Below are 16659 nucleotides of genomic sequence, written 5' to 3' on the forward strand. Positions count from 1 at the left end.
AACCTCTAAACTGCAGGGCCAAGGCTTGCAGTTAAGAGTTTTCTACAGGGATTTTTGGGAGCTTTTTCTTCTTGTGGATTGCAGGAGGGTTGTGTTTATTTTATTGGCAGTTTGGGTCTTTTCCGCACTTCAGTTTTGGTGCTTTGAGGAATATTAGCAGGATTTTTTTTAATTTATTTTCAGTGGCATTACAAACACTATGTGGGAAGGGAAACCAAGTAGTCAACTTGGATTTCTGCCAGCATTGATGTTTCAGCCTAGGTTCAGACGAATAATACAAGGTTAATTCTGTTTGGCAGGGGCAGAACGGAGTTCAGTGTTTTCATGTCAACTTTTCAAAGTTCATAGCTTAAAAAAAAAGTGGAAAAATGCTCATCGCATCCAGGAATGTATTTGACATTCTCTCATAGCCAGATTAAGAGGGTGGTGCTTAGTGAGAAACACCATAAGCATCTGACAAATAGTAACACTTTCCCTGAACAACTGCAGAAAACAAAGAAAAACATTCAGATTCTTCTGACTGGATGAAACCTGTTCCCAGTTACAACCAGACAAGCAGCTCCATGGACTTCAGAAATTACTTGTCAAGGGATGAGACCCTGGAACCTCTGCCCAAGAACTGGGAGATGGCCTACACCGACACTGGCATGATCTACTTCATCGAGTGAGTAGCCCGACAGCGCCAAGGAGTTACTGTGCCATTGTGAGAGACGTGCTGATGAGCTGCAGTCTGGGAAGCTGCCTACTGCTCTTACACCTCTCCTCTTCTTATTCCTTATATTTCTGCATGGAATTCTGAATGTTCCTGCTGTTTTGTTCCGTACTGATAATCATTATACTATATACTTGATATGATTGCCTTCGCGCAGGAAAGTCTTATGATTCCACATGAGTAGTCAGTTTGTTTGTGATATGAGTTATGTATTTCACAAAGTGAAAAGCTGGGTGGGTATTGCTAGGTAAGGTATAACACCGTACAAGCTTTTACTATGACAAATTTCTCTGAAATCTGTGAGTTTGTTTATTCTTTCTTCCCCACATGTGTTCCCTGGCTTGGAATGCCTGCTTAAAAAGATAAGCAGCACAGATTAAAGATCAGGATAGGAAAGCAGTTCACGTGAAATTTATGAATTCTCATTTATGAATTCTGAGGCAAAAGAAACAAACTCCTAACTGAGCGTTAAGCATAAGAGAAGGCTAAAAATGTTTTCTCCTTTCAGGTTGAAACAGTTAATATTCCCAAATGAGCTTTGAGGGGCAGGGGATGGTGTTTGTAGCACTAATGTTTCACATCTGTCCTGGAGATCTCCAGGGTGCTGGTACCTCTGAGCAGCATTGTTGTCTTTTCTGTTTAGCATTTTATGATGTGACTGAGGCATAAATAAAGGTTAAATTGTCTAAAGATTACGGTTTGCCCAAGGTAGTAAATACTTAAAAGTTAAAGAAAACCAACATTTCTTCAGTCTGTGAAAATCCTCTTCTTTTAATGGGCTGCATTTTGCTCCACAGTCACAACACCAAGACAACCACGTGGCTTGATCCTCGGCTTTGTAAGAAAGCCAAAGCTCCTGAAGATTGTGAAGATGGAGGTGAGATATTCAGAATTCATTTGTCACCTCTGATTGATAAATGTCTGAGTTTATCAGAGCTGGATAAGATCCATTACTGCTGTGGTAGAAGCTTCTTCCTGAGACACTTGACTCTCTGGAGCAAACAGAGTATAGCACTGAGTGTCCATAGTGTGGTGGCAATAAGAGTTTACGTAAGACTGGGAAAGACTGTAGTATATTTTCCCTGGAGCAGTGGAATCTGACTGAATCATGGATATATCTGCATTCCTGAGAATGGTATATTTTGTTCCAATAAGTATCATCGCTAAGGAGAAAGCTGGATATATCAGTGGTGATCTCACTGGAAATTTTTATGTGAGTGGAATATGTCAGGAAGAAAAGGTCCATAAGTATTAGAATGTATGAATAATGAAAATGCAGCATAGTGCCTATTGCTAGTAACACATCTTGCATGTGTTGCGATGTAATATTTGAATGTGTAAGCAAAGGGAACAACTCTTCATGCTGCTGCTTTAAGACTTACAGGTCAGGTTCATGATTGACCTACAGACATTCCTGCAACCATTTCCTACATAGTCATGCAATTTAGTCAGCTAATCAAGAGTACCAAATAGCTCTGTCTTCAGCAAATGCCTGATATGTTGCAAAAGCTGAGGCAGACTCAGAATGGCCTGTCTTCTTAAATTGCACAGGCTAGCAATCATGTATTCATAATCAAGCCAGCTAGAGCAACGGACTCATACTGCTGCTTATTAAACATACGTGCAGCTCACCACGGGATAAAAAGAGCACTTTAAAGAGAGAGATGCAGGATATCCAAGTGAACAACATTTAAATGAATAGTCCCAATGGGTGTTTTGTCAAATCCTGTGGAGTGATGCTGATATTAATAAGAGGTAACATGCTGTCATATGCTTGGAAAATTGTTGTTACCTTCAAACTTAGGGCAGCCTCAAACAAGATTAGACAAATTTTATCCTTCAAAATGTCTAGCTACCTGACTCTGTCTGGTATTCTAATATTTAAATTTCTACGGTCAAAATAACTAGAACAATAAAGGTAGAATAACGGGACCCCAGTTTTAACAGCTTGTCACCTCTGGTCGGTAATGGTCAGTTGCTGGGCACTGTCTTACCAGATTGTGTATTTGCCATGAAAAGGAGCTTTCTGAAATCTATAATAGTTTTTAAAAAAAAATCTTTGCAAGGTATAGTATTTTTTTTATTTTAGACCCCAAATGTAGGGAAGTGTAAGGCAGTCCCAGCACTAGGCACTACCAGCTAGCTTGCCACAGCTGCAGCAGCAGTCAAACTGCAGCAGTACAGAACTGCCTCTCGTTGTCTTGGCAGGCCTTGCAGTCTGTGCTGAATTTGATGCTGACAGACCTAAACAAGCACTGGCTGGTTTTGGGGTGTCGGCACTACATTGTAAACCTCAGAACAATCAGGTTCGCTTATGCCTGTTACATTTCTGGCTGAAGGTTACTTGAGTTGACTCCAAAGTGAAATGTTGTCAGAATACAGTGAAATATGTTGATGTTATTAATAGAATAAATAAAGATGGCATTTCTTCTGCAAGGTGGTCTTAAATTGAAAGTTAAAGAGGAGTGGAGGTGCATTGTTTTACAAGCTTGAGATGTGATACTGAGGCATTTATAGTTCTTTCTTGTGTGTTTCTGGGTAGAGACTGTGCAACCATACTTATATTGCCTAGTTAGAAAAGTCAACAGCTATCAAATCAAACTGATGATTGATAATTACATTATTTTAAAATAAGGTATTTTTCTTCCCCTTTCTTTTTTAGAGAGTTTCTTCTTCTCTAAATACGTTAACTTGTACCTTGTCTTTAAGTTTATTATAGGCTTAAAGTGATGTGATTTTGTTAAATACAAGTTTCCTCATCCAGTGGAAGAAAGAGTGAGATGTATAAGGTTCCAGATTCCCTGGAAGAGACTAATATCTTTTCATCAGAAGGACCAGCCTCAAACAAATAAAGGGAAAAAAAGTTACCCCTATATAATTAATGTTTTTCATGAGCCTGTAATCTGTCCTCTCTTTATTAAAAGCTCTGATATTTGCAGAGCTCTGATACAGTTTTCAACTGTAATGAATAATTTTGTTCTTTCTGATTGTAGAACTTCCTTATGGATGGGAAAAAATAGAAGACCCACAATATGGAACATATTATGTTGAGTAAGTGCTGATTATAATTTGATGTAGTCATAAATTGAGCAGAAAGTAACGAAGCACTTGTTTAGCATTATATATAGTTTATCTTGAGTAGAAACAGTTCAAAAGGCCATGGCGCACATTTCTGAAGCGCTGAAGATCCTTAGTGTGACCATACTGACTTATTGGAGTGTATTTCTTCCAGGGAAGGAAAGCAAGTAGCAACCAAAATAATTAATTAATGGGAATGAGCTCATGTCATTTTTCTTAGCTGTAATAAAAATGGGGTCACTTGATTTAAGAGTGGCACCTGTTAAATGTAAAAGAGCAAGAGTAACTTACATCTCACTGCTGTCTCCAAAGGCCCGTCACAAGTAAGTAACTGCTGTAAGAGCTCTTCTCAGTCTAATTCAGGTCAGAGGAAATGACACCTTTCTTTAACCATGGGATGGAAAATTAGCAGAGTTGAAAATATTAGCTTCACAGAACAAGCTAACATTTTTTGACTTTGCAAAGGCAACACAGAGGTTTAAGTCCTGCTCAGACTTACAGTTTTTTTCCCCATTCTGCTATACTACTCCAGTATCTACTATTAAAAAGATGACGGCTAGTTTTGTAAACGTTATGAGTAGATGGAAGCAACACATTGCTGGGATCAAGAGAAGAAATAAGTTTTCTCTATTTAATCTAGTACAAACTTTTGGAAGTTTGCAGAGTGGAATGAATGTGCACTCTACTTAATAGTTGCAAGAAGTATAATTACATTGTTTTTTAAAGTAAATCAAGTTGTTGAAAGGAAAAAAAATGCTTTCCATGTTGATTATGATAGTTTAGCATTCATTCCTCTGGGGTATTAATCCGAGATAAATAATACAAAAAATAGTATTTGTAGGGTGTCTTTTGTGGTTTCTTTTCTGTGAAGTAGGCAGGATGCTTTCTTCTGAACTCCTGATTCTACCTTTTGTCTACAGTCATATTAACCAGAAAACTCAGTTTGAAAACCCGGTATTAGAAGCCAAAAGAAAAAAACAGCTAGGACAGACTGATGTCGGCCCTTCAAAATCAGGTATCAGTAAATATTATGTTCTTTGTCACTAATATCTTTATCTAAAAGTAAGCATTGTATGCAACCTATTTTGGAATTCACGAAGGCATTAGCCTTGTCTTTCTGCTGGCCATTGTGGTGTTGCCCTCCAGAATCTGTAAGATTTTTGGAATGATTTTTTTGATGTTAAAATTGAACTGAGACCCTGAGACTGCTTTAAAAGAATTTTAATCATTCTAAAGCTGGTTGTCATAAGCAGTTTTTCAATAAATGGAGGGTTAGAAGAGCCAGTTGGAAAGTGCAGGGTAAGCCACTCCTTGAATTTTTATGCTTTTGGTCTACTTTGAGCTTGACGTTCAAGAGTTAGAGAGTACAATTGGAAATGACAGGTAGGAGCTTTAGTTCCTGTTGTGTTCTAATTTGTAATACAGTCTTGAAAAACTGTAACTTTTCCATTCACTTAACTCAGCTGTGAAATGAGAGCAACATTATTTTGTCTGCTTTACTCTGTGAGGGTGCTGCGGAAGTTAACCAAAGTTAACCAAAGCATTAATCTTTATGACACCTTAAAAAAAAAAATATTTTTTTTCTTTTTTTTTTTTTTTTTTTTCTTATCAAAACTAATCCTTCTTCCTTCATGTCTTTTTAGTCCATAATTCAAAAGTCACTTAAAGAGGTTCGGTATTCAGCCATTAAAACACCTTCCTTCTTTCTGTGGTTATCCATCCTATACAAGCCTGTAGTCAGCATCATTTGGGGATTTAATGCCACCACACAGCAGCATTGCTGATGGTGGATTGTGTTGGATCTTACCATGCACAGGACCAGAGAAGTCTCTCTTCACCAGAGATCCATCCCAGCTTACAGGAGCCCTCATACGGACATCACTAAAAAAAAGTACAATGGGTTTTGGTTTTACAATCATTGGAGGAGACAGGCCTGATGAGTTTCTCCAGGTGAAGAATGTGTTAAAAGACGGACCTGCTGCACAAGATGGGAGAATTGCACCAGGTAAATTACAATTTCTCTAAACTTCCATTTCTTGTGCTTTTAGAGAGTGCAGCTTCCGACGTGCAGGAGGTTGGATGATGCCATCCGCTGATTCTGAATATGAATACCTCACTAGTTGTCAGATTTTTGAAAGATCCGTGCAGAGCAGTATCTGAAATGCGAAAAAGCAATGTTCTAGGGACAAATCTATTTTGAGGCCACTTTTGAAGATTTCAGTAGTTTTGTCTTAGCTTTGGGCTTCATAGCCATTTACTGAATGGTTTTTGTTCCCTCTCCACATGTAAAGTAAAAACAGTGCATTTGAATCTTGGTCTCTTGTTACTATCAAAAAGCACCAGATATTAAAAATTGGAAAAACAAAACAAAAAAACTACAGTAGGAATGAACAAGCAAAGCTGTAGGAAGTGGGCAAGTGAGGAAATGAGGGATGAGAGAACCTGCAATGCATGAAGAATTGGACACTTTCATTGTTATTATATGCTTAATTAAGTTATTTATATGCTTAATGTAGCATATGGTTTGCATACTAGAAAAGGCAAAATGCTTCAAGTAAGAACAGTTTATGCTTTCAATGATTTAATACTATTTACTTATGAAATAAAACCTTTTTCTGTTTTTTTGTTTTGTTTTTTTTCCCTGACGTTTCCCTTTGTTTGTACATAGTTCAATTTCATCCTCTGTAAAAATAAAGACAATAGTGCAGCACTGTGTTTTGGTGCATACATATGTTCGATGCATATCTATTCCTGTTACACTTCGTGGAGTAGGAGAATTTTACTAAATTTTACTAACACCTAGGCATTTAGATGGCAAGAGAGTTAACTCCCGAGGAATATTGTATTGCATATGCAAAGTTTCATGATGCAGATTATGAAACAAAGTTTCAGGATCCGACATGTACTTCCACTTCATTTTGAAAATACACACTTAACCAAGTGTCAACAGCGCAAGAGTATGAAATATACGTGGGCACAATCCTAGCTTAAGTTCAGTCAGTCCTAAAATAAACATAGGAACTCCCTCAAAACTCTGATTTATTTTTGGTTTGAGATTAGGATGCTGTACAATATGAATTAAAGCAGAAACATCTGCTTGCAGTAATGTGTGCGCACATTGCTTCATCTCTTGTGGCTGTACAGTATCATTTTTTTTAAATCTGCTGCAGATTAAAGTTTATATATTTAGCACACTGTGTTCTGAGATGACATAAAAAAAAATGCAAAGAGGAAACCCTTTATGCTTTTTGGCACCAGATAGCCAACAGGTAATGGCACAGCCAGCATAGATTATTATTTTTTGAAGACTGCACTGAGATTTTGTCCACTTAGGCTTTTCTTCTGAGCCTCAGAACACTGGAAAGGTGTGGGTGGTTCTGTTTTTGGTTTTGATGTTGTTGAACTTCCTCTTTTAACAGGTGATGTCATTGTAGACATAAATGGAAATTGTGTCCTTGGCCATACCCATGCAGATGTTGTCCAGATGTTTCAGCTAGTTCCTGTCAACCAATATGTAAACATGACTTTGTGTCGTGGTTATCCTCTTCCTGATGACAATGAAGACCCTGTTGTAGATATAGTGACAGCTACACCTATTATCAATGGACCACCTGGGACTAAAGGAGATGTTTGTCTGACCAGCCAGGATTTAATACCAGGAACAGTCGTGTTGGACCAGAATGGAAAAATGGGCCCTATGTTGGTCAATGGTCGTCTGAATGGCCCTTCCGTGGATACAAATGAGCAGAGGATCTCTGTTGCATCTTCGGGAGGCTCTCAGCCAGAGCTGGTCACCATTCCTCTAGTCAAAGGGCCTAAAGGCTTTGGGTTTGCCATTGCAGACAGTCCTACAGGGCAGAAGGTAAAAATGATTTTAGACAGCCAGTGGTGCCAAGGACTTCAGAAAGGGGATGTAATCAAGGAGATTTGCCATCAGAACGTACAGAGCTTGACACATCTGCAGGTGGTGGAGGTACTGAAGCAGTTTCCAGTAGGAACAGAGGTGCCACTGCTTATCTTAAGAGGAGGTATATACATACATTTACAGTTGTTATATACGGTTATATATGGTTATATGCTTTTTTAAAGTCCCCTTTTAGTGTGATATTTAAAACCCGTCCAGCGTTGAAAGTTAACTAGCAGTTTATTATGCCTCTAAGCCATTATGTTCTAGGTTTAATCTATATCCCTGAGTATTTGGGGTGAGAAGACGCTACTAGGGATTTTTTTAAACAAAAATCTTACAGTAGTGTGTTTAAACGCTGGCTCTTCCAAGTGTCTGGGGAATGCTAAAGCAAAAATGCAGTCTCTAGCATAATCCGAAGGGTACAATAGATAGTTTTCTGAGGCTCTACAAATGTATTCCAGTAACTGTAGCTGTAATGGACAGGTGATTACAGGTGGCAAGAAGCATCAGTAGTAAGGTGGAACTGATTGCTGAAAAGACTAGAAAAATTATTATTTTCACACTTGCATATTTATACCTCTTCATTGACTCTTTTAGAGACCAGAATGCATTCTCTCCCCAGAAGCTGACTAGTAGGGTAGTGTGCATTTGCCAGAAGGAACTGAATGAATTATGAAGTGACACATGGTTGCTTTAGTGCGCCTTTAAGCATTTACTGTAGTCCTGAGAGTGTCACTTTGGTCATCCATATTTGCAAACATAACGAGGTCTTTTTCTGTATAAATTCGACTATTTCTTAATCGGCTAAGGAAACAATCAGATTTCTTTGGTAGCAAGTGAAATGCCACCAGGCAAATTCATAGAGTCCTTATCCAATGAACTGATGTGTGCTTTGGTGTCTAGCAAAAAGAGAAATACACATTTTCCATTGTTGTAAAGCTAGCAGTTCTAATTTGAGACTTAAGTAATGGATTTGGTCAACTGAACATTCACTTTGCAGTTTAAAAGGCGTGAATAAGCAGTTATCATTTTCAGCTCAGGAGAAACCGATTATATTACCTTAATACTGTTTAAACTTGTGGTGACCTAGAATTGAAATTGCTTTCTACATTTTATTTTCTTCAGGTCCACCCTCACCTACTAAAACTGGCAGAGTGGTGAGTATTAATGGTGTATTTAAATTTGTTTCTGATGAAGAATGTTGAGGTTTCTTTAGTTGCAAAAAAACTCATTAATATGATCTACTTAGCACAGAAGTTCTTCCACAGAATCCTTTGAGGGTTTTTGGGTAATTTGATGGATGCAGTGGATTTCTTCTTTCTTACTACTACTGAAATACCAAGAATAGAGCAAAGATCTTGTAAGAAAATACATGAAGTATTGCTGCTCAGTTGTGATGTTAAACAGGACATTGTTCCTTAAGTTCTTTCATTATTTCCTTCTTTTTTGCACTATACTTGAAATTGCTATCTGTGTACATACGTAGACCTGCTTTTTTAATCTCATCCTCTCTGGATTTTAGTCCCTGTGGTAATCTGCAAGATGATTTAGCAAAGCCGTGTCCCCTTAGCTGGTATAAATCCATTGTCATAGCTAAATGTTGTCAGAGTATGTGTTAAAGGGGAAACAAAGTACTGTATCTAAAACTTTTTTTTTTTTAATGCATTGCTAATTACCTGTATTAAAGTGAAATGGGGTTTCTAAAAGAAGTTTAAGCTACTTTAATATTTCTTGATCTCCACATAAAATGAACTGGTTCGTATTTCCTTCTTAAATTGCTTGCTTATCTTTGAATCCATATTTTTGGAAAGTCTGTCTGTAGCTTTGCGTTTCTAGTTGGATGTTTGTTATTCTTGTAAAGTTTGACCCATTGGGATATCTTTAATATATATTAGTTCAGTAAAGAATCATTGGGATTAATAAAGTAGCCTCATAATGTGAATGATAATGCATATTTTTGTCATGAGCGCTTCTCTTATGAAATAGCCTAGTCAATGCCCGTTAGTGAACACCTCTAAGAAAAGAGCTGCTGCTTCAAAAATACTCCTTGTACACAACAAATTATTTAATTTTAGGAAAATCCTGTTAGAATGTAGGCATGGTTTATTTTTCTATGTTGTGCAGTTCAAATATCGTAGTCACATCCAAGCAGTGGGATAGCGTGAGCGCGCAAGTGTATGGTTGAAACAAGCTGCACTCAATAAGATTTGAAGATTCAGTTCCTTGCAAGCATACAGCTGCCTACAGTAAATAAATTGTTGCATAAATCTGTGCAACTTGAGGGTGCAAGCCTTGTCAGCCTGGTTCCTGTGTCCACACACTCTCTGCAGGCATGCTAAAAATACTTAGGAGCCTGGGAATGGCGTTCCAGCACACAGGCAGTAGCAGCTTTCCCATGGAGCACTCAATGTTCAGTGGCATTAAGCAACATGGCAAATGAATTCAGTTAAAAAGGGCAAGTTCTTGTGTTTATAAACATACAAGAAGTGTGAAACTGCTAAACTCCTTCGAGGGGTTTTCTTCCACTGTTCTTAAAAGGGCATATCTAAGCCTATTCTGCTTGTGCTTTTGTTTAACGTGCACAGACACATGCAGACCACCATGTTCTAGTTTTCCAGAGTTACGTTAGTGCATAATCCACTGGAAATTAGGATGGGAGACCACAAGGATACTTGGTGTCCTTTCCTCTTGAAATGGTAGTGTTGCAGCTATGACAGCAGAAGAAAAAAATGCAAATACGGAATTATTATTCCCAGTTTTATCTGTGCCTCATGATACTCAGCTGTTCCCTCCTGTTGAGTGTTTTATAATGCCCTTGTGCTGCTGCTGGGCTGCCCTAACGGCTTGGCTGGTCCGCCAAGCGTGCCATGTGTAACGCTGAGTCGGTAATGGCAGGGGCTTGCAAGGTTTACACATTTCTGAGCATCAGTCATTTCAAACCCTGTTTCTAAGCCCGGTGGTTGGCAGAAATCTGTGACCTGTCTGGAGGACTTGAGCAGCGTAGGCAGATGCAAGCTGCGTACAGAGCTCACGTGCTGGGAAAGCTAAGATCACCTGCAGTATTGTTCCCTTACTCCCATGTTTTGCCATGCATGTCACTTCAGTATGATGGTTATTGTCTTTGCACACACAAATTCCGTCAGGCTTTTGATTTAATACATGTTTTGGGGGGGTGGGGCTCTGTTTCAGAAGGATAAGCAGGACAGTTCAGGGAGTTTGGAAGCTATCAACGATCCCATTCCACAACCTATGCCTTTCCCACCCGCTGCTGTAAGATCGGGCTCTCCAAAACTGGACCCTTCAGAAGTCTACCTGAAGTCCAAGACTATATATGAGGACAAACGTGAGTATTTCAACATCAACTTGGAAATAATCAAGTATGACAGGCTTTTTTCTTTGTCATATATGTAGTAAAACTGCTGTGACTTTCATATTGAGTTCATTTAACCTTGTATGGATACGAATATTTCAACAAATGCATAATTCATACAGAAATTAGGGAACTGTGGAGCCCTTTTTTTAAAGATGCAGTATGTTTCAACCAGTTTCAATAACATAATCATAGAAATGGTATAGTGTTCTAATATGATATTTCCTGTCCAGAAATTTCTGAACAAATTGGTCAATTTGTGGACATGATAAAGCAAATGTGACTTCCTCTTTCAAAACAGATGGGAGTTTGGGAGATATGGCATATTGTAGCATCATCTTTACTTAATGAATTGCATCAAGAAACTTTTGTTTGACCTGTGTAAATCCTTGAGACATTTTCTCCAAGAACATTTTGTTTGTAAGTGGGTGGGCTTTGCTACAGATACGTGTATGTAAATAGGCCCATAAAATAACTTGGCAGACAATTTAAAAAAAAGTTCATAAATAACTAGCCTAAGTAATTAAGGATTGTAACATCAGAAAGTGGAGCAAAATAAAATTATGCAAACTGGACACATTAAATAACTTGACATGCCAAAATTCAGTTACAGTAACTACACTGAATACAATAGGAGATTTATATTTGTTACAAATTAGTATGAGATCATTAAAGAGGGAACTTGCACCCTTTCACAGCCATTTGACAATTCTTCAGTCTCTAAGCTGGCCTAATTCTGAAGTAAACCAAAGCAAAGTCTAGGAGGTGAACTCAAATGATCCTTCTGGGTCCTTCCCAACTCAAGATACTCTGTGATTCTGTGATTCAAACCTGACAATTTCAGTGTTTATAGAAGGTGGCTCTGAGTTGTGTTGCAGACTGGATTTCATCCTGGCCCACCACACAAATGCAGCTGTGATTTCTTCTTTGGTGTTCATCAATCTATCCTTTCCTTTTTTAGCATTTTCTTGAATACCGTTTTTTCCATTTTGGAAATAGAACTTCACTGAAGATTTAGCTGTTCAAATTGGTCACCGTACTTCTGGTTACCGCATTCTGTCAATAAAAAGAATTGGAATACACAACATAGGAATAATCTTTCAATAATCAAAGATAGCTCGTTACATGTTTTGAAATGTTTTCTCTCAGCTCCAAACACAAGAGATTTGGACGTTTTCCTGCGCAAACAAGAATCAGGCTTCGGTTTCCGGGTGCTTGGAGGGGATGGACCAGACCAGCCTGTAAGTGAAACTGTTTGTAGTTGCTTACATGTTGCCTTACCTTGTTACTGTTAGAATGACTCCTACTCTGTCATCAACTTTTCCCTCTCCTTCTAAGTAGTTTAGTGATGGAAAAAATCATCAGTTCAGTAACTACCTTTTAAGATCAAAACTTGATTCAGATTACCAGGTTCATGCTGAGTTTAATTCCAGTTCCTAAGAGAAGAGAATAGTCTCGTCTTCGGTCAGTGAGATGTTTTTGAGTAATCTAGTTAAAGCTGGAAGGTGTAATCCAGCCCTGGTTAAAGCCAGAGGGCATGAACAGTGCTCTAGGAAAGCAAGCTAACTCTTTGTGGTGTATATTCAGTTTTGTGTTTCTTTGTCAGAGTGTCCACTTGGGTGGAATTTGTGCTAGCACTGTGTGTTCCCAGAGGCCACGAAGGCATTGACCACAGCCTGAGGACTCCAGCAGGTAGCCTTGGGCTCTGATCAGTTGGGTGTCTGTGAGAAGCCCACAGCTGAAGAGCTGCAGGGTGGATGGAGGTTTTCACGAGCTGAATGGGAGGCTACAGGGAAACAGTTCTACCTCACTAGTTCAAGTCCAAATGAAAGGAAGAAAATGGTTGGTTACCTTTTTTTTTCTTTCTTCTTCATGGCTGGCTTTAATCTGCAGGGTTCACATTCCCTTTCCTTTATCCAAAGTCTTTCTTTGACATCAGGTGTGTGTTTCTGTAACTGTTGTTGCATTTTGGGAATGCTTTGAAGGATCACGCTGGCGCTCAGCCTTTGCACGTTTGCCACCTAATCCTGTTAGTGGTCTTGGCACCGAACGTGCGCTGGCAGTGCTCAGTTTACCGTGCATGTCGGTGCTTTCTGGGGAGCAGATGAGAAGAAAGCTGCTGCTTACCCTGGAAAAACTCTGTCAGGCTGTTCTTTTGACTGAAACCTGATGAAATGAGGCAAATTCTGGGAGGATGTCACCCTCCCTTCCATCCCCTCACCCCAACCCCCAGCTCCACCAAATTTTCAAAAAAAAAATCTTGTTTTGTCAGCCTGTGTCGCTTCTGGTGGATTCGTTTTGAGGATACAAGCATGGCCTTTCCAGTGCACTCTTTCAGGCTAATATTTGCCTTGTGTTTTTCCCTCTCATCTCAGAAAATACAAAATGTGGTGCTTTAGAATTTGCATAAAAGCCTTGAAGCAGAAGCTATTAAAATTGGCTTCTTCCTGCAAATGGATGTACGTATTGTTTTGCTTCACAAGTGGCATCAAAATGTAGCTCTAATGTTTGCTCCAGAGGAAGCATACTCATTAGAGCCTGGGTTGCTTTAACCTGGTCAGTGATTAGGGTTCAATTACTGTTTGAAGTCATCAGTGTAATAGTGTTTCCTGGCTTCGGCCTACAGAGCTGTTGCACAGTTTCACATGGATGTGAGTGGTAATTGTTGAGGAATGGCAAAGTTGGAGGCAGGCTGGCAAATGCCCTTCTGGTACCCCCTGGGCTGTCTGTTCCTGTTATGGCAGGCTTTAGGAGACTCCCCTCAATTTCCTAAAAGGCAAACATTCTTCTCTACAAAGAAGTAGTCAGACTAATACCATATATCAGGGGCTGTTGCTTCAGCTGTCGAGAGAAAAACTTTTGGAGTAGATAATCATAGATTGCTTTCTGATTATAGTTGAAGAGAGGTGTCTTTTTTTTCTGTTCACATCTATGATCCAGTGTAAGCCTTTTGTTTTTTTTAAACATGCATTTAAAGAAAGGGAAGAGCAGTGCCTCTCTTGAGCAAAACCAAAGAGTTTTACTTCTGTTGCACTTCGTAGCATTTTTCGTGTTTTGTTTCCATAACAACCATAACTGTTGGTGCTGAGCCGATGCCATGACTGCTGCGTACAGGCAAGCTGCTCTCCATTGCTTAACCGCAGACAGCTGCCGGCCATGATTATTCTTAACCTTTCATTTAACCTGAATGTGATTCGAGCATATGAAATAGTGTGTTTTTCTTATCTGGGTTATATTTAGTAGCACTTTAAGAGGTGAGGGTAGACAAAATTGATAAGGGGAGTGCAGCTGTTTGAATTCATTATCTAATCACCAAAAGCTGTGCACTGAAAGAACTTGAAGCATGGAACTGACTGAGCAGCTTTTCAGAAATAAATTCAAGTTCTTTTGAATGCTTTTGCTTCTTCCCTAGGCACTCTGGGCTTGTCTTAGTTAAAGAAATAAGTAAAAATTCTAAAAAGTGGAATGAACAACAGAGACTTTTATTTCAATAATGTCTGTAAATCGTGTATATGTAGTAAGTACGTAATCTATGCTTATGTCAAAAGTGCAAAGCACACTCACTGGCTGTGTTTCTGCTAGAATTGGACAGTCAAATAATCTTTTAAAATATCTTCCCAAAAGACCTTTTCTGTCTGGATTCACCTAGTTTCCAACCATTACGTGTTCTGATGAGTTGATGTTCTGACATTCAAACCCAGTGACTCTGCTCTGTTGATAGATCTATATTGGAGCCATAATCCCACTGGGAGCAGCAGAAAAAGATGGCAGGCTTCGAGCTGCTGATGAACTGATGTGTATTGATGGAGTCCCTGTTAAAGGGAAGTCACACAAACAAGTTTTGGACTTAATGACCAGTGCTGCACGGAATGGTCAGGTGCTGCTCACAGTCCGGAGGAAGATCTTCTTTGGTGGTATGTGTCTGTCTGTCTGTCTGGAGAGTGTACCACACGAAATAGATGTGACTAAAGGAGCACTTTCATTGCTGTAATCAAATCAACTAAAGCTGCTCTGAGACATATCAGTTACTGCACTAGAATTGAGCAACCTGAGATTAAGGAGTGTCAGCTACAATTCTGAGTAAGTGGAGAAAAGCAGAATTTAGTAAGCTGACGCCTTGGCGCTTGCTGGCTAGCACTGCTCACACAGATAAGACTCTGAAAATTAAGATGGCAATGCCGTTTTCTTCAAACCGTTTTGTAGATACTAGTTAGAACAGCCATTAATGCTATGCAAATTGAGTAATAACACAACCTGTTTTCTGGACAACATGCTATATTCTGAAGTCTGTTGGCATCTGTGTGCAGCAAGGATAAGTGCATTCAAACCAGAGATGGTTCAGTGCAGCATCTTGTAATTCTGCAGTTTTAGATCAGTGTCCAGATCTGCAGTGTATGGAAGGGTATTTATCCTTGAGTTAATAGTGCTTGATCATGTGAACGACAGCTGGAATAGAGCTCAGGAATCCTGATATGGTCCCCTGCTCTGATTAGTAACCAGTACTGCTTTTCCAATGTGTTAGTCAACCATTCATTCTGAATATATACAAGTAAAAGGAAAACTATTTTTAAGATCAAGTCTCAGTCTCTTTAAGGGGCCTTCTGATAGATGGACAGACTGTTTCAGGACCAAAATTCTGTGGGTTTCCCATTAGAAAGCCGGGTTTCAGACTTTAAAAAACACTTGTCATTCCAAGTAAACAGTTGTTGCTCGCTTAACATAGCAATAGTTCTAGTCTGTGGCTTGATCTCTGCTGTAGGTTTTGTACATGTAGCTTGCAGAAAAGTCACTATTTTATTTTACTACAAAAAAGGCATCACATCACTCTGACAAAGTTTGTTCTACAAACTGCCAGGTCTGTTCTGATGTGGAAAATCAGGCTGCAGTGGGCTTTCCTTGCATAGCTATATACACCTTTGTAGGGTTCTGGGCCTTCATGCATCATCTGATTTCCATTTGATATAAATTTTGTTGTTTATGAACTTGTCCCTTACTTTCCAAGGCAGGCAGTGTTTCCTTTTGCCAGCGCTGATACCGAGATGTACAGCTTCGTTGTATTTACCTGATAAAACAGCAGTATTGGTTTTTTTCCTTATTTGTTGTTTGTCTGTTATTTCTAAGGAGAAAAGCAACCAGAGGAGGAAGAGTCACAGCCTGTCGTGACACAGGATGGTTCTCCCCGACTAAATCGGGTAGAGTTTGCAAACCAGCAGACCCCAGAGGTCTATGATGTCCGTCTGCAACGGAAGGAGAATGAAGGATTTGGCTTTGTCATTCTCACCTCAAAAAACAAACCTCCTCCTGGTGGTAAGTGTGATGAGCTGGTGGTTTTGTCACTGCCTGGCATTACTGGTGCCTGACTGTTTTATCACGGTCCTTATACCAAAGCTGCTGTTGTCACTAGCATGTGTGTTAAGGGTTGCAGTTTCTTCAGTGATTTCTTTCTTTGATATGGCTGTGCTATGTGCACAGCATTCTGTATAGATACAGTCTTCTTTCACTCCCAGTTTTCCACAAACCAAACAACTGAAGCTTAGTCTGTCTTGCTTCATGTTTATGATCTTTTTCATCCTACTGTGACATAAGTGGGGA

General features: G+C 39.2%; 1 protein-coding gene across 6 annotated transcripts in view; it reads left to right on the forward strand.

The window, feature by feature from the left end:
* MAGI3 (membrane associated guanylate kinase, WW and PDZ domain containing 3) overlaps positions 1-16659 on the forward strand; it is a 73564-nt gene that overhangs the window by 43087 nt on the left and 13818 nt on the right. For 5 of the 6 annotated variants that reach the window (XM_066983114.1, XM_066983117.1, XM_066983112.1 and 2 more), the window contains exons 5-15: positions 490-664; positions 1510-1589; positions 3706-3763; positions 4711-4805; positions 5607-5795; positions 7210-7818; positions 8823-8854; positions 10887-11040; positions 12217-12308; positions 14789-14981; positions 16189-16374. In XM_066983114.1, coding sequence (XP_066839215.1) covers positions 490-664; positions 1510-1589; positions 3706-3763; positions 4711-4805; positions 5607-5795; positions 7210-7818; positions 8823-8854; positions 10887-11040; positions 12217-12308; positions 14789-14981; positions 16189-16374 — 1863 coding nt within the window. The remainder of the gene's footprint in view (positions 1-489; positions 665-1509; positions 1590-3705; positions 3764-4710; positions 4806-5606; positions 5796-7209; positions 7819-8822; positions 8855-10886; positions 11041-12216; positions 12309-14788; positions 14982-16188; positions 16375-16659) is intronic. The other variant, XM_066983113.1, reaches the window with a different exon arrangement.

The sequence above is a fragment of the Anser cygnoides genome, chromosome 25 (assembly GCF_040182565.1).
Source record: "Anser cygnoides isolate HZ-2024a breed goose chromosome 25, Taihu_goose_T2T_genome, whole genome shotgun sequence".
NCBI lineage: Eukaryota > Metazoa > Chordata > Aves > Anseriformes > Anatidae > Anser > Anser cygnoides.